General features: G+C 31.3%; 1 protein-coding gene across 1 annotated transcript in view; it reads right to left on the reverse strand.

The window, feature by feature from the left end:
• Positions 1 to 20,956, reverse strand: part of LOC112492870 (serine carboxypeptidase-like 17) — a 60,321-nt gene extending 39,365 nt beyond the window's left edge. The window contains exons 1-14 of the mRNA XM_060811203.1: positions 20,797 to 20,956; positions 20,133 to 20,278; positions 19,524 to 19,600; positions 19,273 to 19,395; positions 19,000 to 19,102; positions 12,724 to 12,761; positions 12,526 to 12,627; positions 10,766 to 10,852; positions 10,315 to 10,437; positions 9,903 to 9,974; positions 9,690 to 9,808; positions 9,312 to 9,428; positions 8,560 to 8,614; positions 8,362 to 8,437 (exon numbers count right to left, since the gene is read on the reverse strand). Of these exons, the coding sequence (XP_060667186.1) occupies positions 8,362 to 8,437; positions 8,560 to 8,614; positions 9,312 to 9,428; positions 9,690 to 9,808; positions 9,903 to 9,974; positions 10,315 to 10,437; positions 10,766 to 10,852; positions 12,526 to 12,627; positions 12,724 to 12,761; positions 19,000 to 19,102; positions 19,273 to 19,395; positions 19,524 to 19,600; positions 20,133 to 20,278; positions 20,797 to 20,948 (1,390 nt within the window). The 5' untranslated portion in view covers positions 20,949 to 20,956. The remainder of the gene's footprint in view (positions 1 to 8,361; positions 8,438 to 8,559; positions 8,615 to 9,311; positions 9,429 to 9,689; positions 9,809 to 9,902; positions 9,975 to 10,314; positions 10,438 to 10,765; positions 10,853 to 12,525; positions 12,628 to 12,723; positions 12,762 to 18,999; positions 19,103 to 19,272; positions 19,396 to 19,523; positions 19,601 to 20,132; positions 20,279 to 20,796) is intronic.
• Positions 20,957 to 27,255: the final 6,299 nt, after the last annotated feature.

The raw sequence follows: 27,255 nt of genomic DNA on the forward strand, positions 1-27,255 counted from the left end.
TAAATCTATTAAAAAAGAAACTAGTTTGTTACAATTAATTCATAGTGATATATGTGATTGCAACAATATTTTGACTCGTGGTGTTAAACGTTACTTTATTGCTTTTATAGATTATTTCTCTAAATATTGTTATATTTATTTAATTTATTCCAAAAGTGAATTGTTTGATATGTTCAAGGTTTATAAGGCTAAAGTAGAAAATCAACTTGAAAAGATAATAAAGAATTTTTAAGATCTGACAGAGGTGGTGAGTATATTCTAATAAGATGAATGAATTTTGTAAATCATGGCATTATTCACCAAGTAATTGCTGCACCTTATTCACCATAATCAAATGGTGCAGTTGAGAAAAAATACAACTCTACTTTATAAGGTATACTTGTTAGTTTTGGTTTGCCTAATAATCTATAGGGTGAAGCTTTATATTCTGTATGTTTAATACTTAATAGAATTTCATATAAAAGTTTAGATAAACCTCTTTATGAGCTTTGGAAAAATAAGAAACCCAATTTGAAATTTCTCAAAGTGTGGGGTGTTTTACGAAACTAAGTATTCCTGTAAACAAAATGAGAAAATTGGATTCTAAGACCATTTATTGTGTTTTTATTGGTTATTCTTTAAATAGTATTACTTATAAATTTTTGATATTAAAATCTGATGTTTATGATTTTTCTATGAATACTATTATAGAATCTCGTGATGCTACTTTCTTTGAAAATATATTCCCAATGAAACTATTAAATATTTTAATGGAGATATTTTCCTTTCTCAATCGAAGTATATAAATGATTTGTTAACTCACTCTAGGATGTCTTTTGTTATCTAATAGCTACATCAATGGTTCTTAAACGAAAACCTAGTTCCATAGATCAAGATCCCGTTGACGTCACCTTGTATTGCAACCTTCTTGGAGCTTTCCAATATTTAACTTTTACAAGACCTAGTATCACATATATAGTGAACTAGGTATGTCAATATCTTGCTCCCCAACAATGGTTCATATGAAAACTGTGAAATGCATCTTGCATTATCATCAAGGTACTGTTGATTATGGAATTTAATTTCTCACTTGAGAACCAGGCTTTTATGAAGCTGATTGGGCATGATGCCTTATTACATGGCATAGCACATCGAGATATCGTATCTTCTCAAAGGTAAATTGTATCTTTTGGCACTCTAATAAGTAACCAATAATTTCCCATTCTAGCACGGAGGCAGAGTATCATTCCTTAGCTTCTATAGTAGTTGAGATCACTTGGATAACTTTTCTATTGAATGAAATAGGAGCATCTTTATATAAACCTCCTCGAATATTTTATGATAATCTTAATGCTCTCTATCTTATCGTGAATCCTATGTTCCACCATTGAACTAAGCATATACCATTGAATTATCACCTTGTTCCAAAAAAAAAGTTGCTTGAGGGTCACTTGTAACATGCTATATTCCTTCAGTCGATCAAGTGGCAGGCATTTTAAGCAAATCATTTTTTAAAGTACCATTTCAATCTGGGAGTTCAATCTCTTTCCCTACCCAGCTTGAGGGGGCATGTCAAGGCAACACAGCAAAGTCATGATCTGAGTTGTCAAATAGAAGATCAAATAGAGGATGAGCTTGTCAATGATAATGTGAATCATGCAGCCAGTTATGTAAGTCAACATGACAAATGAGACTCTCGTACAAATAATTAAGTTTTAGCTTTGTTTCTTTATGTAATTTTTCTTTCTATGTATGTAGTTCGTGAGCCTTGTATAGCTTGTACATTCCTTGTTTAGCATAACCTTTATATTGTATAAATGTCAACACTATGAATGAAAAAATTTATCAAAAGAGAATTACCAAAACTCTTATCTTCTTTACGAAAGACAACAATCGCAGGCCATTCTCAACACTGAATAATGGTTCCATTCTCCAATTTCAAACCTTATATCTTCCTTAATCTGACAATTTTGGTTTGGAATTACATGTTGATCTTCCTCTCTGTAGAATGAAGTCCACCCATCCGATGGTTACTTGATCTCAATGCAAAATATAAAAAAGCTTTTCTTTTCTAGAATTGATTATTTTCTCGCTGGAAACCAATAAACCGTTTCCCAGTCTTTACTATCATCATCGTGGAAACATGCTATGGAGGAGCCATATGATGCGAACCCGCCCGAGCTCGCACCACCGACAACTCACTAGGGCTCAAGCTAAGAGCTTTAAGGACAATCTTGCTGCCTTTATCTAGAAAGTAATTCATTCTCAAAAGGGCTTGTCCATACCTGAGGATAAAAGACCTATTTTAAATATCCAAGTGGTGGAGGCTGATACATCGGATACCCATACATCAGACATTTTATATCGGACACCTTTGTCTCGGACATCGGAGCCTTGCCTCAGACATTTGATCTCGGACTCCGGACATCGGATGTAACTTAGCTCGGACAGACATCAGTTAGCTCGGCCTGACACAAGTTAGCTCGGACAGACATCAGTTAGCTCGGATAGGCCATAAGTTAGTTCGGACATCAGGCAGACATAAGTTAGCTCGGTTGAAGACATAATTCAGCCTAGATGTCAAAGTCAACTCATTACCTAATTTGCGATTGACTTTATTTCTTTTCGGTTTTTTATTTATGTATTTTCTGGACAAATAACTTTAGGAAGGTTTTTATTTTATTGTAAATTAATTAATTCCTAATTTAATATAAAGAAATTAATTAATCAAACTTAGATTAGGAAAGGAAGTATAGTTGCGGCCAAGTAGGTTTTTTTATGTGTGTGGTTTTACCTTGGGTTTTTTAGGGTTTATTTTGTTTCTTTCAAAGCCTATTTAAAGGCTTATTTTTCAATATGAATATAACTTTGATTTGATTAAGAAAATACTTGTGAGATTAATTATCTCTTTGTTCTTTGAGAACACCTAAAACACCATTAGAGAATTGGTTGTTTTAGCTTGACTTATCAATAGGTTTTCCATCCCCTATTGTGGCGTCTACATTATACCAAGGTTTCTAACAATAGGTTTGTTAGGGGTTGAGGTCAATTCCATTAGAACTTGAAATTAATTAAGATCCGGGCTAATATAATACGGGTTTAGGAGCAGGTCGTCCTAGGTTCGTATCACCATATTGTCAGGACCCGTCCAGAATTCCTTCCCCGGAACCCTAGACAGCCCTGATCCCAGGGAAACCCTACCGGACCCTCCAAAGGAAAACCCGACAGAGCATCCCCTAAGGGATTTACTTACCACAAATTACGTGCACTGAAAACACACTTCTAAAAACATCCCCTTATTCCTCCCACAAACTACAAACTGATTTCACAAATTCCAGCACTTCCCAAAGCAACAACAGTCCAGTGCATAAATAAAACAGAAGTATTCCAATAGTATACAGAGCTTTAAGAAGTGCTAAAACAGAAATACAACAAGGCTGAAAAGAAATAATACACTGAAATGAAAGAGTACAAAGAAACTCCTCGAAACACAACAGCAGCGGAAAACTTGGTTCGCTCCGGAAGAACGTCTACCACCACTTGCACCTAAGGGAACGGAATTTAAGAGTGTGAGATGCTAATCATCTCCGTGAGTAACCCGAACTACTGAACACCTTTTGATAATAATAATAAAATAATAACAATTAAGGAGTGGAACAAATACCAACAATTAATAATAAATAATAATAACCTTTGGAAAATAATGATTTCCCTCAAAACTCTCACCAATCGCTCCGTTTGAAATGTTCCCTTTTTAAAACCTTTTCGCAAAACCCAATGTGCATACCTCCCAAAAACCAAGGGATTAAATAATTTAACAACAACAATTAAATAAATACATACCCCAAATATATAATAAAAATATAATAAATTATAATAAATAAATTTTGAACACCTTTGGGGTTTAAACCATTATTTGCAATTACACCGACAATTACACCTGACGCACCACACCATATACCGGTGATGCCCTCCGATACCCAGCGTCCCGAGCACCGACTGGCGGAAGGTTAAAGAGAGAAACCTGCAGTGGTCACTTCGGCGTCCCGACAGTACCGACTGCTAAAAACCATCACCCGGCCAAGGAGGGGGGCGGCTGTGCGCAACAATAACCTTGCCTGCCCACGGTCCAATGGCAACTCACGGGTGAAGTAATAACCGTGCGCTAAACCAGATAATAACCGCGCACTACCACGTGTCCATACACCATACACTAGAACACCAATACTGTGTGAGTGCGTCTAAACATAAATAATAACAACCAACCGTACCGTTTTTTTTTTTTCCAAAAACCACCGTGGGAAGTATACCAAATTTTTCACAAACACCATCCCACATATTTTTATTTAATAACCCGGTACGAATCAATTGATAACCAACAAACCACAATTTCTCGAAATACGAAATGCAACCATAAAAATACCGCGGGCATAATTTATAAAATTTAACCAAATATTTTCATAAAATATTTAACCTAATTATGCCCGAGAAATCACATTTGAAACCACGTGAAATTAATACCGAAGCATACCTTGCTCATGCATAACAAATAATTTAAATTAAACCGCATTAAAATCATAATTAAACCACACCACATGAGCATAATTAAATACTAAATTAAATACCAATTAAATTTAATTAATTGCCCAAAATAATTTTTGAAGGTGGGTCACTCACCTGGAGAGCGCAAATCAACTAAGATCCTCCTCGGGATCCACTCCACTACTCGCGCGTGCACAAACCAAAAATATTAATATTTTATTCGGATAATTCCCAAATAGATACCCGGGGAGCGAACACCAAGCGACATCTAAGGGTTACGAGTTATATACCGAATCGAAGCTCGTGTGATGAGGATCACGGATTCGGTCTTACTTTCCGGTGATCGAACCCGACGGGGTCGGAATCTCGCCGGAAAGCTTTTCGAGTTTCGGCTCCGCAATTCTCCCAAACCTTCGCGAATTGGCGGAAACGGAAGTCGGATTTGGGTTCAGGAGGTCAAACACTGCGGACTGGAGCTGGCCGGAATTTTCGGGTACTCGCCGGAACAGTAATTTCCGGCGGGCCGCCACGTCACCGGCAACCGTCACCGGAACAGTATTTTCCGACGGTGGCCGTTTGCTGTGAAATTTTGTAGATTTGTAGATCGTGAGGAGAGCAATCCAACGGGACCGACGGTGAGCAAAACGGAGGTCGGACGGCGGAGAAATCACCGTTTGAAGATTTTCGACCCCTCGCCGGAAAACGCTCCGATCCCGGCGCGTCGGTGGTCCGATGGCCGTGATTTTTGGTGGGTAGGCCGGACTTGAGGAGAGGATCAAGGCTGTCAGGCGCGTGTGGCCGGAAAATGGCCGGAACAGTGCCGATTCGCGGTGGCCGGCGGTGGAGGGGAAAAATCGCCGCCAAACTTCGGACGTCCGATCCAGGCGCGTCCGGCGGCCGTTCGCCGTGAAATTTGGAGGTTTTGCCGGAAATGAGGTGGGCAAGCTTTCTGTCCGTCGCGTGTACAGTACCTCGGCCGGAACAGTGGAAAACTCCGGTGGCCGGCGGTGGCTCTCTCTCTCTCTTTCTCTCTCCTCTCTCTCTTTCTCTCTCTTCTCTCTCTTTCTCTCTCTTCCCCGAGAGTTTTTCAAAATTAAAACCCTGCGTGACACTGTTCATGCCACGTGGACCAATCAGAAACTGACACGTGGCGTTTCACTGTTCACCGACCCAAAAAAATATTAAAAATAATACGGTATCCGGTAAACTTCAAACGTCCATAACTTTTTAACCGGATGTCCGTTTTGAGCGTGCCGCTAGTCTGTGAACTCGTATCGACGAGCACTTCACAACCATGCATGAGTCAAAGCTCAATTCCCCATAAACAAAAAGTCAACTCCGGCACCCCTTGGACAGTTTGGACCGCAACTTGTTTCGTCCATAACTTTCAAACCGTAGCTCCGTTTTCGACGTGCTACCAGTCTACGAACTCATGGCATCGTGCACTTCGCCACGGTACCCTAGGCATCTCGAAATTCCCACCGAGTCAAAAAGTCAACTTTTGACCCCTTTGGTTGACCCCTTTGGTCAACGGTCAACAGTCAACCTCGGTCAACGTGCACGGATTCCGGTGCGATTTGGGACGGGGTGTTACAATATACTGCCATAATATGGAACAACACTCGGACATTTATTCACTCTGCTTGCAACATGAATATGGTGTGCAATAAATGGGTTTTCAAACTGAAATGGAACACAAACAAGTCGATTCAATGTTACAAAAGATTGGTCGCAATGGTCTTTTCTTAAAACTCCATATTGATCTTTCTAGAAACGTTTAATCCAGTAATCAAGCCGTCAACCATCCGAATTGTTCTCTTCTCGACTGTGTCAAACGATTGGTCCATTTCTCAAGTTGATGTCAATAAAGCTTTTCTTAATGGGGTACTAAAGTATGATGTTTTCATGGCTAAACCAAAAGGTTTTCATGATACTACCAAACTACATGGCTTAACCAGAAGGTTTTCATGATACTGCCAAACCAAGGCTTTTCTGTAAACTTAAAATATCTTTCTATGGTCAGAAAGAGGCACATTGAGCCTGATATGATAAACTTTGCCATTCTCTTTACACCTAGGGATTTCACAAGTCATAGAAGGATTCATCACATTCCACATTGAAAACTACTAAATGTTATGTTGATGGTATTATTATAAATGGGACTAAACGCTATCTCGTAGATGCTTTTGTTTGACAAATAGACACCCATTTTTCTCTCAAGGATCCAGACCTATTCTGCTCTTCTTGGACATTGAAGCAGTTTGTAATCAATTTGGTTTACGTTTATCTCAAAGGAAATACATAAATGTTCTTCTTGGTCGAGCTAACATGATTGACTGTAAAAGTAGTCTAACTCTAGTAAGTACAGAACCCAGTTTAGTGGTCCTATCGGTGTACCTTTCAATGGTATAGCAACACCACTGGGATTCTTCAGTATATCACTATTACTTGGTCTGAACTCTTTGTCATAGGTTCATGCACCAATCAACCGATATTCACTGGATGGCTTGAAAAAGTACTATGTTTTTTTCAAGGTGAAAAAACCTATGTATATATTCAAATTTGACCTTCCTCTCATAATCTACTATATGGCTACATTGATGTTGACTAAGCTTCAAGTATCGATGATAGTCAGACTACAGAGCGATATTGTGTCTGCCATTGTGATAATTTGGTTTCCTAGTCATTGTAAAGACTTCTTATTGCGTGATCGAGTATATAGTACAAGTATAGGGCATTGGCTGGTGGCGCTAGATGTTAGCTTGGATACAGTCATTATAAAGTGATCTATACGAAGATCTTGTGGGGTGATAATATGGGTGTAGCTTCCCGGTTGTCAACCCAGTACTATTCCATGCAAGAATAAAGCATATTGAGATTGGTATGCATTTTGTTCAAGATAGACTTTAGAGAAAAAAAATAGAAGTTCGGTATTTTCCAAGTTCATATAAGATATCAGACATCCTTAGAAAGGTTTTGCCAAGTATATTTTTATTCATTTATGGTCTAGACTTAATTTGAAGGAATCATGACTAAACTTGAGAGGGGACGTTAGAATAATTAGTCAAAGAGCTGCCATAACTAAGAGATAATGCTTATTATATGTACAATCTTTTATTTATTGTAAATCCTTGAATCTAGCCTAATCATATACAGTTAATAGATGCTATTAGATAGACACGCAATATTTTATTTACATGCAATTATGAATACAGAGATAACGCCTTCCAATTCCTATTATATTTGTTATTTAATTACATATTTCTCTAAATCAGTTGAAGATAAAGCCAACAATTGATAAAGCTGGACCGATCAGATTGGTAAAACTAGGAAACATACATATAATTTTTCTTTTATTCAGGAAAATCACAAACAAATTTTGTATTGGAGGCCTTGGATAACTCGAGGCCTCTTGGATAAAATTATCCGGGATTTTCTAGATAAAAAAAAATAACTATATGTATATATTTTGATATATTGAAAAAATAGTTATCATTTATGTTGAACATTAATCGACATAATAATTGTTAAAAACTGCTCTTGTCCAACTAAAGTTTTAGCTTCTAAATTATTAATTGGCATGGAACTTTTGACACTTAACTGATTATTACATTTCCACATTATGTTAGCAAACATATTTCCAACAGATATTTCATAATAGCAACATGATATATTAGATTATCATGTTTGTATTTATAGATATACACTTTTAAGGTTTCACTTAAATGTGTTGAACGAAACGAGAGACAGAAAGAAATTAAAAAGCTAAAAAGTCATAAATTTTTATAGTTTATTTTTATGGTTCATAAACTACAACTACTAGTTGTAAAGCCTACAGACTATAAGAGGCAAACCATCTACTGATCATAGCAAAACACTCCTTAGGATTGAACTCCGGTGCACCATGCGCACCTCCCTGCGCAGTATGCACAAAGACAGATATATTTAGTTTTTTTATATTATTACCATCAATTATAATATATTGTACAGAGATAATAGACTCAAAGTCAAATCTAATGTCAATCTTCTTTCCCTTACCTTTACTGTTGCAAATGTCAAGTGGTACTTTTCATTTGCATATCTGATTGTGTACCTATATTGTAAAAAAAGGAAAATAAAATGAAAAAAATAGAAAAAATAAACTATTATATTATGCAAAATTGAACTTATTTGAAAAAATGATATTCTAAACCGGCCAGGACAAAATAAAACTGCTTCAAAGGATTCATTATTAATTTCTATACCCTTAGTGATACTAAGAGATTTGTTGATAACATAACAAAATATGCTTTGCTTTTGTTTTGCAGGTGATGACCCAAGTTCAAATCCCCTCACTCTTAATGTATAAAAGAAAGAGAAAAATAAAAAATAAAAAAAAAATTATATTATTTCGGTTGGAGAATGAATATGTAATTAACATAGCTGGGAATGCATTTTAAATCCATTTCTATTTGTTTAAAATTTTGGAGACAATATGAACCTAACATAGTATTAGAATTCAAAATTCTAAACATCTAAATTCAAATTATATTACCACCCATTAAGATTTGTACGGATCAAAATGTCCTACAAATGAAGAGATATTTTTGAGATAGCTATGTATTAAAATTGCTCCCTAAGAGCCTTAGTTTTTGGGAAGGCCTTCATGGCTTATTAGTCTTCTCCAACAACATGTTTTAGTCTCATTTGATGAATGAATCTCCTTTGGAAAAAAAAATTAATAATAATAATAATAATAATAAATAAATAAATAAAAGGAGGCAAAACAGAAGAAAGAATATAACTCTAACCCTGCAACTTGATCATCATTAGAAAACCATGGTCTCCAGTCATCTTCAATTCCCAAATGTAGGGATTTTATCCATGCATGTGTACTCAAATAAGGAATAGTCATGTCATGATCTCCACTGTATATTTAAGCGAAAAGAAGAAGAAAACAGAGGAAGGTTTATTATATGAAGCTTTATAAGGGAATTCAAAAAGCGATATTCGCGACTCTAGCAACTATCTAATAAACAAAACGACACCACTGTAGCCAATATGTTTTAAAACCGGAACCACGCAAATTAATGATTTGTTTCCTCACTAATCCAAACAACGACGTTGGTTATTTCTTCTGCACGACCTGAGCAAAATTATAAAAAAAAGAAGAAAAATATATAGATTACCTGTAAATCAGAGCACGAAGGAATTTGTGGGTGAGATTTCGGTGAAGACCAACACTGCTTTCATAACCATAAGTGTATGGCAAGGTACGATTGCATCTTGCCCATGCCGTTTTTGTTCCCTACTTTTCAAACAATTAAAGTTTTAACTTGGTTAATTCAGTTGTATCTCTTTTGAAATTAATTAAGCTGTAAATATTTTTCCAAATTATATACCTCTCGAATTTTTAGAGCTTTCTGAACTTCTTTATAATTCATCCAAATATTTGAGTACTTGCGCCTATCATTCTGGAAATTAAATTCATTAATTAATAAAACTCTATAAATGAACATTATATAGATAATTTTAACCAAAAAAAATTAGATTCCTTGGAAGGTTGAAATTAAAAATAAATAAATAAATAAATTTTGGATGAAAATTAATATCCTAATATGGTTTTAGTAAAATGTTGGCTCTATTTGAAGTTCTATCCAATTGCAAGAATCCAAATAACTATTAATGCAATTTTTATATGTCTAAGCTTGAAAGGATAATATAAAAAATTGTTATAGTATAAAGGATCTCATATGAGTCTAATTCTATAATATATATCATAATAACTAATACGTATGCTTGAGAGAGATATACCTTACACTTCTGTTGCTCATAAGGGGCGGCAAAATCTGTGACACTGCCTTCAACGAAATAATTTAAATCCTTTCCGTGGCAGTTAGGTAGAAGTATATGTTCTAAGCTTACCTTTCCAACGCACTGCATGAATATATGTATTTAACGGATAAGTCAATATTTAATATTGATATTCTACTTTTGAAGGTTGAAAATTTTAAAATAGGACAAAAATCTAAAACAACAAATCTAATTTATTAGTTTGGGGACAAAAAAACTACAAATCTTACTGTACTTTAACTAAAAGAAAACAGTAAAAAATTTCAAATATAAAGCTAAAAAATCATAATATATATATATATATTTTTAATGGAATGCACATAATTGAATATTGAAAGAATTAAAGAAATTATAAACCAAATGATCCCATTTGTGTGTGAGAGAGAGAGAGAGAGAGAGAGATTGTACGCACCTTGTCCACAACTTTGAGAGCGTTGAGGCATGATCGATTGTTTGGATCTACGTCGATGTAATTACCCTTGCAATTCCTTTTTGTTGACTTAAAAAACATTAACACAAGCGTTAATTTAAAAATGTATAGGCAATATTACATATGAAATCTTGCCAACAAAAAGTTTGCAGCTAACTCTCAAGATTTCTACAAAAAGATGTAATCTCAATTTCGTATTAATAAATTATAACCAATTCAAGTGCTTAATTTTGGAAGAAAATCAAATTTCAGAAAATGTATATATATATATACATATACATATATAAAGTCTGGCTATCATCCGAACCGTTCGCATGTGGACCAAGGAAAAAGACGATGGTTTTTGGAAAAAATATCATCTTTTCTCTTACACAGACAGGGAAAATACGACAGTTTTTTCAAAAATCGTTTTTTTTTTCCTTGGTCCGCATGCGGACGGTTCAAATGATAGAATTATTCTATATATATATACACACACACACACGCACACACACACACACACATATATATATATATATATATAGACGCTTATATATATATATATAGACGCCTCTATCCAGTATAAATAGATTGATTACCACTTTTAAAAGTTTAAAGTTTAAACCAATGATAATTGAGCCATCATTTTATTTTATATTTTTTCTAATATTCCTCTTTACAATGTAGATCCATCTTACATGTATTTTCTTATTTTTTGACTGAAGTTGTTCTCTACTACTTAGTTAAATTACATGCCATATTTATGTGTGTGTGTGTGTGTGTGTGTGGTCCATTGCTTGTACCAATAGTTTTTGTAAAAATTTTTAACAAATAATCTCAACCTTTAAACTAGTATAATTCAATGGCATAGACCTATTCTTACTTTTAGAAAATATTTACTTATTAAACTTTATTCCTATATCTAAAACAACATTTGTTACTACAAAAAATATGCAATATTTTTACTCATCAACAATTTTAATTAATATGTTAAAAAAAAAAAAGTTAATCTATTTGTGTCTTTAAAAAAAAAAAAAAAAGCACAATGTTAATCTTAATTCATTCAAAAAAAAATATTATATATTTAATCTCCCCCAAAAACATTATTTTTCACTGTAAAAAAAAAAAAAAAAAAAAAACAGTTTTACTCCAGTAAAAATAATCAAAATATCAAATGACTAACACAAATACGAATTTGACTCCCTTCCATTATTTGTAAATATTTAATCTAAATTCTTAGTTGAAAGTTAAAAAAAAAAAATCATTAAAGAAAAAAAATAATTTAAAGAACAATAATTTTGTGTTAAAAAAAAAAAAAACAACAATTTTTTTGCCTTTACAATTTTCACCAACAACTCTGTCTATAACAATTTATAGAAAAAAGAATAATAATTTAATTAAAAGAAGGATTCTATGTAAAAAGGGAAAAAAGTTAAGACAAAATGAAAATATATGGTTGTATTTCTTTTTTTCGCAAAATATATACCTTTTGGCTATACCAAAAAATGTATGTGAAAGATATATCATTTTCCAAAAGAAGTAGGAGAGAGAAAATATTTTTTATTTTTTTTATGAAAGAGAACATTGGAGAGTTGTATTAGTTGTATTATAATAAATTATTTAGGTTATTTTAAATGAGCGTAGATGTCTATTATTAGATTATATCAGTTTAAAAATTAATATCATTTGTCAAAATTTTTTATCAAAACTATATATGCAAGAAACAGGCTCCTATATAGGTGTATGTAAGATAAGCATTATACCTTGTAGATTGTATCTGACAAAAGTGCCATTCCATGAGCGAATTCAACTCTGTAGTTTAAGTCCTGTCTTAAATATGTCAAGGGATTACCAAGAACGTATCCCTGATTCAGTTACAAAAAACATTAATTAATCTCAATCAAAATTTTTTTCAACTCTACATGTATACAATTGTAAGTTGACAACATTGTTTGAAATACTTTGAGATTCATTGTTGGCTTACTCCCGACTTCACTTCCTACAAAATAACAGTAATAACAATTTCTTAGGAATGGTTTATTGACATAACCATGTTATAATTAACAATTTTATATGCTAACTTGAATATTACTCATTCAAAAAGCTTAAATTGATAGGAGATATGTCATCATTAGATTTGTATAATCTTTGTACACATGCCTTTACATGTAGGCTCAACCATCATTTGGGTTCTTTTTTTTTGTCCTTACACTATTTTGTATGGGAGTGTCAAGTCTTGAATCTAAAATGGACTAGAGTTACCATTTCTCCTGACATGTAGGTAAGATTATTTTTGGGCTCATTTATTGGTCTTTAAATGTGTTTTTTGGTCAAAACCGACAAGTTTTGAACTCAAAATCTTATGGATTTCTAACACATATCAAATTACCACTCTTCCGAAAATTTTAACTGCTAAGATATGGATATTACATGCATACTCAAGTTTGTACAAGGTCAGCATTAGTTTTGCAGTAGGAATGCTAAGTAGGTATCAAAGTAACCAAGTACTGGAACATTGAGAAGCTGCTAAAAAGGTTATGAGATACTTGTAAGGAACCAAGAATTATAGGCTCATCTATAAAAGGACTGATCATTCAGAAGTGGTTAGGTATTCAGATTCTGACTATATGGGATGTGTTAACCACAAAAAAAAAAAAAAAACAAAAAAAAAAACAAAACAAAAATCTACGTCAGGATATATTTTTGTACTTGTTGAAAGGGCTATATCTTGAAGAACCATATGGAAATCTGTAATTGTAGGGTTTACTATGGAGCATAATTCATTGCTTACTATGAAGCTACTTCACACGCATTGTAGTTATACAATTTTACCACAAATGTTAAAGTTGTCAATTTTATTTCTAGACCATTAAAAGTATATTGCGATAATATAGCAACAATTTTCTTTTCTAATATTAACAAAAGTTGGACCAATGCTAGAAATATCAATATTAAGCTTTTAATTGTTAAAGATCATATCGGAGACCATAAATTTACTACTGAGCATAGAAGTACAAAGCTTATGATTACAAATCTCATGATTAAAGTATTGGCGCTTAATCTATATATAGGTCATGTGGGGCATATGGAACTTATTGACTCTTCTTAGATTCCTTTATCTTTTTGGTACTTTATTTTGTGCACATTAAAAAATTATTTTGTAAACTTTATTAAGATAAATTTTTTATTTTTATTTTTTCATTTTGGACCTTGAGTAAGCTTATTGGAAGTTTGTTCATAAAGTTTACAATTCTTTATAGAAAATAATCTTATATGTGTTACATGGAAGGGAATGTTTAATTATAGATATAACTGCTATGGCTCATATTTTGAAAACTTTCTTTTGAAAACAATAACGTTATTTGTTTTGTTTTGTTTTTTTTTTTTTTTAATCAATGGAATAGGATTGTTTTAGTTGGCCATGTTAAGTTTTATAGTTTCTTACCATTCAATTCTATTATAATATATTGACCAAGTGGGAGAATGTGAAACACTTATTTAGGTAGTCCACATATTGTAATATATATTTGAATAATTAATTCGAAAGGTAATATTATCAATTAGCTACCCATGTTCTATATGATAATAGAGTTCTATTTTGTTTTGATGGTAGGGAATGATAAAGATTGTTATTTGATAAGGTCTTCACCTAGCCTATAAATTGCATGAGGTTCCTAGCAAAATCACAAGACATGTTTTGAATGGGAATAGGCAATATTTGAGTGTTTATTCCATTACTAGAGCAATTATAACTAGAGCAGCTATGTATTTCATTTTCCGCTTAAAACGATATTACAGTATGTTTGTCTAACAAAAGAATCTAAGGGATAGTTCTACACCTCCACTAGTCCTTCCATTGCAAATAAGAAAGCATGGATAAAATGTAACACCACTACCCGAGAAAATGTCCCAAATTTGAATTTCCAATAAAGGTTGACCAAAGTTGACTGAGATTGACCAAGTGGGTTCCACAGTTGACTTTTTACTGTGGGCAGAATTTCATGTTGATTGAGTAACCATGGAAAAGTACTCATCGACACGAGTTTATATACTGGTGGTATTTCAAAATCAGAGATAAGAATAGAAAGTTATGATAAAAACAAGATACGATCCGGATCAATCAACAAGTCCGAAGTTGATTTTTTATTTTCATAGATTTTGGCATTGGCCCATTTTTTATATGAAAGTGCTTGTCAATACGAGTTCGTAGACTAGCGACATGCTTAATTTTGACCTACGTTTGAAAAGCTATAGGTCTATAAAATTGTATCTATTTTTCTTGGGACTGATTTTACCGGGTAGTGGAATATTTAAAGGAGCCTTCAATTTGTGCCACGTGTCACCACTTGGAAGGTTCCATGTGTCACGATGAAATAGGGCCACATGTCAAAATGAAAGAATGCCATGTGTCACCTTGAATAAAAAATTTTATTTTTATTTCTTTCCATTTTTTCTTTTTCATTTTCAGTTTCTTTTTCTTTTTCTTTTTCTTTTTCCTTCCCAGGGAGAAAATAACCCCTCCACCTCTCTCTCATGTGTAGCCCTTTTTCTTCTTCCTCTCTCTCTTTCTCTCTCTCTTTCTCTTTCTCTATCTCTCTCTCTCTCTCTCTCCCCCCCCCCCCCCTCTATCTCCCTCCCTTTCATGTCCCATCAGAATTTAGTTTTTCTGGCCACCACTTGGTTGCATGCACTAATGCCTCAAAGCCAGGTCACTAAAGAGCTCAGCAACCAAATTTGGTGACCAGCCAACTAATGACATGCCCAGATTAGGTCGGTGAATTCGGCGATAGCCAAAATGAATTCGTCAGCAATTTCGTTGTTTTCCAACCGATCCAACCTAATTTCATACCCTCTCCCCCCATTTTGGACTCCTGATCTAAAAAATGATCTCCATCCATCCAAATTCTAAATGGTTTGCGGGATACATGGAGGGAAAGTTTAGTCGAAACTTCTTGATCATTTTTTGGCCACCACGGGCAGAATTGAGGCCAATGGAGGTTAGTAATGTGTTCCTTGTCTTCTTAGGTTTTTTTTGGTACCTTGTTTATGAATTATGGGGAAGCATTTTAAAAGATGCCATTTTTGAATAAATTAATAAATTAAATGTGAAAAATTGAAAAATATATGCGTTTAATGTTTAAATAAAATTGTTATTTAAATTTATGATACCAAATTTATATTGAATTAAATATGCATGGAATTGAATTTATATCTTCAAAATTAAGGAAACTGAAATTTTAAATTACTGTTAATTTTATTGTTGAGGTTATATAACGCATAATAAAATGTATTTAATTGTGTGTGAAAATTTTTATGGGTTTAGTGAAATTTTTGGTATAAATTGATTCGAAGGTTAGAAAAAATAATTATATTAAGCTACTATGAACAAATATAGTTATGCGTTTACTTAATTATTTATTTATGTATCATGGATTTGGTTTATGGTGGTAGAAATTAAAATATTAAAATTGATGGATTGTAATGATGGTTTAGAGGGGATATGAGATTTTATGAATTGGTAAAAGTGTACAAATTGGATTGTATTTTATCAATATTCAATTTTATAATATTATAAAGTTTTATAGTTTTTATATGCACCATATAGTACTGGTATTATATGCTGTATAATAGCACACAAGTTTATGAGACCATCATGTAGATAGTTGTTTATTATGGCTATTCTGAGGGTGTCAGGACCTGAGGACTGGCAAGTATATTGCATAGTGAGCATTAGCGAACCTTTCTTTTGGCTACAGGTGGCTGTCATGGATCAGCGCATAGGTTATATTCATGGTCCTCCCTATAACGGTAGGCGGGTATAATATAAAGTGAGCACCAGTCATCTTCTCCTTCATCGCAAGATGGCTATCACCATGGATTAGTGTGGATATATGTATGGCCATTCTGTGGGAGCTATGGATTCGAGATATGGGAAGTATAGAGCACAATGAACATTAGCCACCCCCACGGTTGACTGTTTAGCCATGGCAGATTAGAAGCAATCAATGTCGTTAGGATGCTATCGATTATAGGTTTCTCTCTTTAACCTCCCCGTCAAATAGTACTCGAGATGCCAAGTACTATCTGACACCACTGGCATATAGTATGGTGCATTAAAAATCTTAATATATATATATATATATATATATACAAATATGTATGTTACATTATGTTTGTATGTACCACACCGTACGGGAGCAACGATTCGACATGGTCCATGAATAGCTAGCCTTCTAACTATGTTGCCTATGAGTCTAGAGGATTAGACAGCCAATATGGGTAACCACCCACTAACTGTATTAGTAGTAGAATACCGACGACATCTAATATCGTGGATCGCGTAGCATGTTAAGTGATATCATATCGCCCTCGGATATGACTATGCGTATTTCGTAGCATGTTTATGAATTATGAAATATTATTTTACCTTATGTTGCCTTATTTATTCATGATTTGATTTCCTAATATTATTCTTATATGCCTTATTGTTATCACTATTATCAATATAATTGTTGTTATTAATATTGTTATTATTATTTATTTATTAATCAATTAATTATTATTATTATTATCATTATCATTATTATTGTTATTGTTATTATTGTTATTATTATTATTGTAATTGTTATTAATATTTATCATGATTATTTTTACTGTTATTTTCATTATTTATTATTATTATTATTATTATTATCGGTATTATTATTATTATTATTATTATTATCATCATCATTATAATTTTTATTGTTACCATTATTATTATTATTATTATTATTATTATTATTACTACTACTATTATATGGTATCCTTTGGGCAAGTATCACAGTCTAGGGGCAAAAACGACAACCGTCGGGCAAGTATGAGTCCTTGGGCAAGTGGTAGCCTTTGGGCAGGTATGGCAGCCCTCAGATAGGTATGTTTACACGATAACCCTTAGGTAAGTGATAGCTTTCAGACAGGTTTGGTAGCCCTTGAGCAGGTATGATTATATGGTAGCCAGGGTCCAGTTTTACTAATACTATTATTATCATTATTATCATTAATATATTAATTATTATTATTGTTATTGTGGTTGTTGTTTTGATTACCCTTCTTCGCGTTGGTATGTTTGTAAAACGATATTAAAATATACAGTACTAAGTGGGTGGTATAGGCGGTCGAAAATAAAAAGCTATTTGTAATTTATTAAGTTATTCCTCCTATCTATATATATATAATATATGTGCATTTTTTTTTTTATGAAAGTCCTAAAAATTTGTGGAACTATTTATAGTAAAATAGGAGGAATAAGGAGATACTATATAGAAGTATGTTTTCGTGCAGGTAATTTTTTGGGCCATATTCTACCCCTAGGGAAGATACTGCCTAATTTTCTATAGGACAGTCTAGTAAAGTTTCTTCTAGGATCAGGACTTATCTAGGGTTTCGAAAAGGAATCTGGAAGGGTTTTGACACAAAATCCGTTAATGTGTAATTTTGTCTCAAAAGTATCCTAACTTAGTTATACAAATATAGCCAACCCAAAAGCAGATACCATCTATCGATGTTGATGACCACTCATTTTTTACTTAAAAATGTATTCCAAATTTCGTTAATGGACTACCCCATTAAGTTTCAAGGAGCTCTTCAAAATATGCTACTTTTGATGATCATGAAAACTAATGTAAGATATTTGGGAAAAGGGTTTGCAGATAATCGTGCAACTCGATAAGCTTATGCTATGGTATATTTTACATCTACTGCTCTTTTAAATGCTATATGTCGTAGGTATTAAAGTAATTTCACTTTTTGTGTCGTGAAAGAGACTTTAAGGGATTGTAATCAATGTAGATTTTAATATAATTTTATTAACTTTTCTAAATAGTAATTTTTGATGATTATTTAATAGATTTTTATTGATTTTTATAGAATTTTACATAATTATGAAATACTCTCATTAACTTTTATAAATTTAATTTTAAAGAATTTTGATAGACATGTATAATCTTTCATTCACTTCTAACATAGAGTGGTAAAATCGAAAAAATGTAATTATATTGAGAGGCAAAAATCATTCATACAGTAGGCAAAATCGCCACCCATTCTGAGATAACTGGGAAAGACCTCATTTCCCTTGACATAACTAATTATCCATTTTTTAGCCAAAAAACAAAAAGGTTAATTTCTTCAGTTTGGAGACAATATGAGAACTATTATTGAATCTGATGTAATAAATAGAGAAAGGAAAAGAAAATTACCGTGAGATACTGTTTGAACTATAAGGGGAACAATCTTGCCAGAATACGAATCTCCACCAATATAGATTGAATTTTTCATAAACTTGGGATGAGCCATAAGCCACTGCACATATATTTTCGAAAAAGTTTACAAAGATTTATTATATGCATCATAATTCAAATATTTTAAAAAAAAAAATGTGCTCAACAATCAGCTTTTGTTTCAAAAATACTTATGGTTATTATTTTTTATTTATTTATTTATTTTTTAATTTCTACCACTACTAGACTAACCTTTCGGAGAAACTCGTAGGTCTGTGATGCATATAAGGTGTCATTGCTCTGATAGCCTCGGGAACTTTTAGAGTAAGAGAATCCAGTGCCAACTGGTGCATCTATGAATATTATGTTTGCTACCTGAGAGAAAAACAACTAAATTTTTCAGTTTGCTTAGACATTACTTAGCTGAAACATTTTTATTATTAATTATAGAAATAAAAGCTATACAGGAAACTAGAAGACAAATGCACCGTCAAATCTCTTACCTTTGTCCATGAATAAGGATTCAGTTCCAGCGTTATCCAATTCTCTGTTGAATTCGCATAATTGAAAACTAGTGGGCCTATATATTAACATTTATAGTAAATTCAGAACTATTATACTTCAAAACAAAAATAATTGTTTATTTCAATAGAAATTTATTGGTTATTTTAGAAAAGAAAATTGTAAATTTTCTAAAAAATTTATTAACCCAATTCTTTTTTCATAGGCTCTAGTTAAAGCAGTTCCGGCTAACAACGAACATCTCACCTTCTTCTGTTAGATTAAGGCCATGGATTCTGAAATGCTATTTATGATTTTTAATGCTCAATTTTTAAAGCTAAAATCAATGTAGCGTAGCTTCTCACGAAGCTCTTTTAAGGAAGCAAAAACAAATATCATCCCAAATAGCGCTTAAGTCCTGAAAATTTTCCAAACTTTCCCACAAAAATATTTGAAGTGAAAATCAAATTCAATTTTGTACATCAAATTAAGAAGTCTTTTACTTTCTCGATAATAATTTCTGCAACAAATCGGACATAAATGTTCATACTAAATTTAAACTCTATTATTATCTTTACAAAATAATTGGAAATTACTGATAAAAAAAATACCAATTTCATAAACGAGTCCTGTAAACGAAGAACAACATGGACCACCGGTGAGCCAAAGCATGAGAGGATCATTTTCTGGACTCCTTGCCGACTCTATGAAGTAATAAAACAGCTGGAAATCATCCAAATCGCCCACCCCAACGTACCTTGCATACAAAATCCAGTAGTCAGTCATTTAAGTCCTACTTATTTTTGACATATAAATTGGTTAATTAATGACTTTATTATATATGATAAGTTGATATTAACGGTCTAGTTTTAATTAGACAAATTTACTTCTTTCGAATACTATAGAACAACAAAGTTCACTTTTGATAAACCCTCCAGGTTAAATCTGATGCTAAAATCCCTTCCCCCAATTTATCTCAAAAAAGAAGACAAAAAAAACTAAGCAGACGAAGCCGTAACATTCACTATTTTCTTCCTCCCCAATTTATCACAAAACAAGGAAAAAAAAAAAAAAATTTCTAACATTCACTATTTTACAAATAAAGAATCCGCTCGTTTTAATATATATATATTTTTATCATTACAATGACTGTTTTCTCTTTTTTATATTTAAAATTTATAACTTTTAAATATAAGCGATTTACAATCTGCAAGTTTGAATCCACTTGTAAGATAGAAAAAATATTAATAAAAATAAATACGCGCGAGTGCTAACCCAGTCTCAAGATTGAAAGGAAGGTCACCAGAAAAACCCGGTAGCTTCTTTATGATTGACTGGGAAGAAGCTGTATGGGAATGCAGCAGAAATAGAAGCCAACATAAGACTCTCTGCAGACCCAGGCAGCTGATGTGGGAACTTCTCCTCATGATTTTGCTTTTCTTTTCCTCTTCAAGATCAACTGTATCTAGCATTGATAGCGTTTAGTAAAACCTCGTTATATTATAAAGATTTGTTAAACCGTGGGAAGCAGACAAAATGTAGCTTTTTCTTTTATTTAATTTACTTCACGAATTAAATAAATGGGCCGCATTTGTACTTCGAACTTATCGGTAGCGATTTTTATATTACTTTCTTCTATCCAAATCGACAACTTTAAAGCATCTTCTTCTCATTTTCGTAATTTGAACCGCCCCTTTAAATTAAAAAAACTAAAACGTAGTTTAAGGAGTTAAACGCATTCCTAATGTAAAGCATTTAACGAACTTATTTATAGTTTTTCAATTTTTTCCATAATTTTTAACAAAAGAAAAAAAAATCCATATTTTAATTAATTTATTAATTATAATTTTATATTTTAATTGTTTTTAATTATTACTTTGATGAAAATACAAAATAAAGAGTTGTTATGCAAACTACCATTGGAATTGGAATAAAAAACTTTATTCTTTACTGTTTAAAACTTTTCAAAATGCTTTCTATTTTTACAACTGTACTTTTTAAAATAAATAAAACGATTGCATATGCTTTTTGAAAACTAATCAAGTCTAAACTGGCAAAACTATTTGCACAAAAATCCAAAAAAAAAGGTTAACTAAATCTAATCCTTGTTGATTAAAAATAAATAAAAACAGACTCCTAATCGCGAAAAACTTTGGATACAATAAATGATTCACATTATCCTACACAGCATGCATTAATCACGGTATCATATAAATTCAACTCCATAATCACTAGAAATCTCAAGGATAGTCTAAATAAAATATGTTGGCTCTTCAAAATTAAGTGTCCAATGCATTGCATTACATTATGATTGTACACAAGTATTTTTTTTTTTTTTCCATTAGAGGGGGGTCAATTATGATAAAGTGAAAGAGAAAACTTTTTTTTATTCTATTTGTGAAGATTACAACAATTTTCTAACTTAAAAAAATGAGAATATTTCATTAACAGCATCTTAAATTTGGGATAATTACAAAAATATCCTTCAGATTTCTAATAACATCGTTCATACCCTTAAAGAAATTTAAATTACCCTTATACCCTTATTTAAATTATTGTTAGTCCATATTTTAATAAATTTTATTTAAACTAAATGAAAATTTTTCAACTTGGAAAAAAAACATACATGGTGATTTTAATAAGATAAGTTTTTTTTTTTTTTTAAACCAAGTTATTATTTGTCAAATATATTTTATTAAATTTATATATTAAAATGCATAATAATTTATCAAATATATTTAGCTAAATGTATAAAAATTATTCACATATATTCAATTGAATAAATTTGTCAATATATATAACTTACTTAAAAAGCTTATGCAATTAAAATTATCATACCCTTTTCATAAAAATGGAAAATTATCACATAAACTAAATAAAAATTAATTAAAACATATATAATAAAAACTTTTAAATTTTCAAATTGGTTATTACAAAAAAATACAAAAGAAATAAAAAAAAATTTTGAAATTAGTTTAATTTAAGTAAAGGTATAACGGTAATTTAAATTACTTTAGGAGGTATGAATAATATTATTAGAAAACTAAGAATGTTTTTATATTTACTCCAAACCTTAGGCGTGTAAATGAAATATTCTCAAAAAGATTTTGTAATGATTCAAACTCACAATCCTAAAAATGTCGATATAAAGGACATATCATTTGAAAATTTTCATTTGTCAAAGAGTATATTGAATAGTAAAGCTTGATCAAAACCATGCAAAACTCCAAGTGGCTAGTCCAAATCAACCCGAACCTTGCTTTGTATTTGTTACGGTGGAAATGTAAAAAGAAACGGATGGATAAAAAAGTGGAAGGAAAAATAGATTGATTGTTTGATTAGGAAGAATAAGAGGATGAGTGGATGGAGAATTAAAAAATGAGTTTATCATCCAAAACAATCTCTCCAACCTACAGACGAATTATTTGAAGGAACAGTTTTCAGTGAATGCAAAATAGTTAAGCTTATTTGAAATTTTTTCTTCTCTTCTAATCTTTAGCTTCTATATCAAACAAAAGATGTGAAAATTAATTTTCCATTTTTCATGTTGTACCAAACATCAAGAAGAAAAATATATATCTTTCTTCATCCCTTCAGTTTTCCATGTCTCTTCCACTTTTTTATTATTATTATTTTCTATCATTCCTAACAGATAAGAATTAAAGGTGGTTTTCTTAGTATATTGGATGGATAACGGGTATATTCATAGCAAACCGGTCAATTTTTGTTCTATAAATGGGTTAGAGAAATTTCCGCAGGAATGAATTGGAACAACCAATATTTCAACCTATCATATATATATATATATATATATATATGCACACAAGGTTTGGCCCATGTGCAAACACGTGTGTTGAAATGTAACAGTGTCAGTCACTTTTTTTTTTTTTTGTTTTATGATGACTACGCAAATTGCAATAGTATTAGTCATATATATATATATAGATATATTCACACCTCCGAAAGCAATTACTTTTTCAATATTTAATCCTCTAGGTAAAGCGAAATATTTTTTAATTCTTAGTATTAATTAGTCGACATAATTTTCAAAAAATAATATGTCATAATTTTTTGAAAACTTCCCTTGACATACATGTACATATAATAGAAATGATTACTTTAAAAATTTTATATTGAGTTAAAAATGATAATAAAAAAATTTATTTTAAAATACTAATTTGTTGACAAATATTGTTATTGCAATTAATTCTTAAACTTACAGTACTAATATTAAAAATGAAAGAATAAAATCAAAATGAAAAAAACTTTTTTTTTTTAAATTACCAAAAACAAAAATTGATTTCAATCAATAAAATTTTAAGTGAAATATCAATTTTAGAAGAAAATAATGAAAGCATATTACAATACCAAAATTTAGATTAAAAAATAATAATAATAAATTATAACTTCTTAGTTACAGTTAAAACAAAAATCTTAGTTGCTGTCTTGTATAAGGGGTGCGTCTGAAAGGTCAAATTGAGCATGCACAAAAAAGAAACGAACGGGTGAAGAAGGAAACACAGGGCAAATATAAGAGCATAGACTATCGCTCCTAACATTTATTTTTTTTCACAATAACGATCTTAAATTTTTGTTTACAGTCAAAATTAAAAAAGTTATTTATATAATTGTATGGAGCGAAAGTTCAGTCATGGGTTCTGTTTTATGTATATACATAGTTACAGTAAAATTCTAGATTATATTAAAGAAATTTTTTTTTTTTTTTTTCTCTTCTGCATTTATTGCAGCTGCTTATCCAGATATAAGCTTTTGACTTTCCTCATTCCAATGGTTTCCAACCGCTTCTTTCAACACTTCTAAATTTATTGTCACATGCAAACCCAAGGCTCTCACGTGGTTGTTTGCGAACTTTTAAAATGGAAAGCCAATCAATTTATGCTTCCTACTTCCTAGGTCTGCTACCTTAACATTCATTGCCCTTAGCATCTTGGCGTGCCGTATTGGCAATATCATTGCCAAAAATTGTATAAATAAGTTATTTTGTCATTTTTAGTTGATGGGACTTATATATTTAATGAATTAAATTTCTTTTTTAATTAGATAAATAAATGTTTAAATATGAATTCCAAAACTTTTAGGTTTATACACACATTCTCTTTAATATAGAGTCTATAATTTGATTAAAAAAAATATTCAAATTTTACAATATTATTTTTCAACGTATTATTAGAGGAGCAAAAATTGAATATTGATAATAACATTTATTATTGAGAACTTATGCTAATATCAACTTTTAAAAATGATAATGATAAAATAATTTTTTTTTTGTTTTTTGAAAGACTCAAGAAAAAAGTATTTGGCAGTCCCACATGCAACCCATGCAATAGCATAGGAGACCCTAAGCATATTTTGCACCTGGCCTGGTCAGGGTGTGGGGTTGCATGAAGGGCTGATTATAACATTTGTTTGTGTAGGTTATTTTATGTTGCATCATTTCTACTTTTTTATGTAGTGGGTAGTTACTGATTAAAGAGAGTTGGGTTAGAGGGAGTTGGTTCCTGTAAATATCCAATAGTTTGTAAAGTTTGATATCATGAATGAAGTAATACCTTTTAGTGCAAAACCTCTTTGAACTCTTCTCCTTTCTTCTCTACTATCTTCTTACAAATTCTATATGTTCTTGTGACCTCGAGAAAATATCATTTATGTAATATTTATGCCACGTGCTCTGTGACTCTTCTAATAATTATTCAATATAAATTAATTTAATGGTATATAATAATATATAATACCACATAATGATAAAATATAGTATTTGAATTCTGTATAGATATGTTCAATAATAAATAGCGTGTTACACAATACAATTTATATAATAGTTGCATATAAAAGTTTTTCCTCCTATATAAATAAAATTTGGGTATGACACATTCTCATACGACTAAAGTGAATTTAGAATATGACATAATCCTATATGGTTTGACTTCCCAATTATCAATTGGCACATCAATATATATTATGTATACGGAAAATTATATTTCTTTTATCTTCTAAAATTATCTCGATTTGTTCTTGTTTAGGGATCTGTTCACATTTTTTTTTTTCCTTTTTAATATGATAGCCAGTAGTTTCAAAATTTTTTCTTTTGCCCAAATCTATTGAAATATAACAGATGTTGTTAATAATGGGTCACATGTAACTTAAGTGATACCCAATTTTTATTTTTTTATTTTTGCAATTAATTAGGAAACAAAAACTTAAAACCGAACTAAAAACTTTGAATTCCCTATATAGAGTAATTATTGCTAAGGAAAAGTAGTCAGCGAACACAAACAAGTTAAACTTATCTAATATTTTTCTTCTTTTTTTTTTTCTTTCTATTTTTCACCTTTACATCAAACCAAGGATGTGAAAATTAGTTTTCCATCCTTCATGCTGTACTAAACAACAAAAAAAAGAAAAAAATGATTTTTTTTTTTCCATCCTTTAGTTTTCATATCTCCTTTTTTTTCCTTCTTATTTTCCCTCCTTCCTGACAAATAATCGGTTTAAAACGGTTTTCCAATTATATTGGATGGATAATTGGTTTATTCATAGCACAACGACCAATTTTTGTTCTATAGACAGGTTAGAAAAAGAGAAGTGATTTTCACAATTTTAAAAAATCTCTATACAGTATCGTTCTTTATATACCACTTTTTAAATATGTAAGAACTATAAATAACATTATACAATATTTCTAATACCTAAAATATCCATATTTCATAGTCTTAATTAAGTAAAAAACTATGTGTTTTTTTTTTCTTTCTTTTACAAATCAAATACCACTCTATTAAAACTCTTTATAATGCTTTTGGATGAAACTTATAATTATAGAAATTCCATAAAATGTTCTTTCTTGTTAGAACAATTTTAGACAATGAAAAGATGTATACATTGGAGTGTTCAGTGTCAAAATTATGAACCTTTTTAAAAATGTTTGGTCGTTTACTTCTGAATATATTTGAGATATTTAATCATATACTTCTAAACATATTTGATATGTTCATATTTGAAGACATTCAATTATACACTTCTAGATGCATTTGAGATGCTCAGTCACATATTTCTCAACATGTCTGAGATATTTGTATTTAAAAACATTCGATCATATACTTCTAAATATATTTAAAATGTTCAATCCTATATTTTTTACTACAAATATATTTAATTAGTAAATATCAGGACCCGTCCAGGATCTCTTTTCGGAATCCTAGACAAGCCCTGATCCCAGGGAAAACCTTACCAGACAGTCATACGGAAAGTTCGGCAGTACGTCCTCTAAGGGTAAAGCATGTCCCAAAAATTTTCTGTACGAAAACACACTTATATATAGTATCACCTTATTTCTCCCACCTTACTACAAATAATTTCACAAGTGGCAACACTTCAATAGCAAAATATAAATATAGATACATATATTAGAAATAATTTAATAAACACGAAATACCTTTAATTATTCCTGTCCGCCCACACCACCCACTTAGTGCCGTACTTTATTTCAATATTATTTTACAAGCATACCAATACATAATATAGGTAGGAGGGTAATAAAGCAACAAGTGTAATAGTAATATTAAAGACAACAAGTATAATAGTAATGTTAAAGACATTAATAGTCCAACTTGCCTAAAGGCTTACACACTTGCCCATAGGCTTAATGTATAATAATAATAATAATAATAATTGATAATAATAACAATAAAAATAATAATAGTGATAATGATAATAATA

The sequence above is a fragment of the Ziziphus jujuba genome, chromosome 9 (assembly GCF_031755915.1).
Source record: "Ziziphus jujuba cultivar Dongzao chromosome 9, ASM3175591v1".
Taxonomy (NCBI): Eukaryota; Viridiplantae; Streptophyta; class Magnoliopsida; order Rosales; family Rhamnaceae; genus Ziziphus; species Ziziphus jujuba.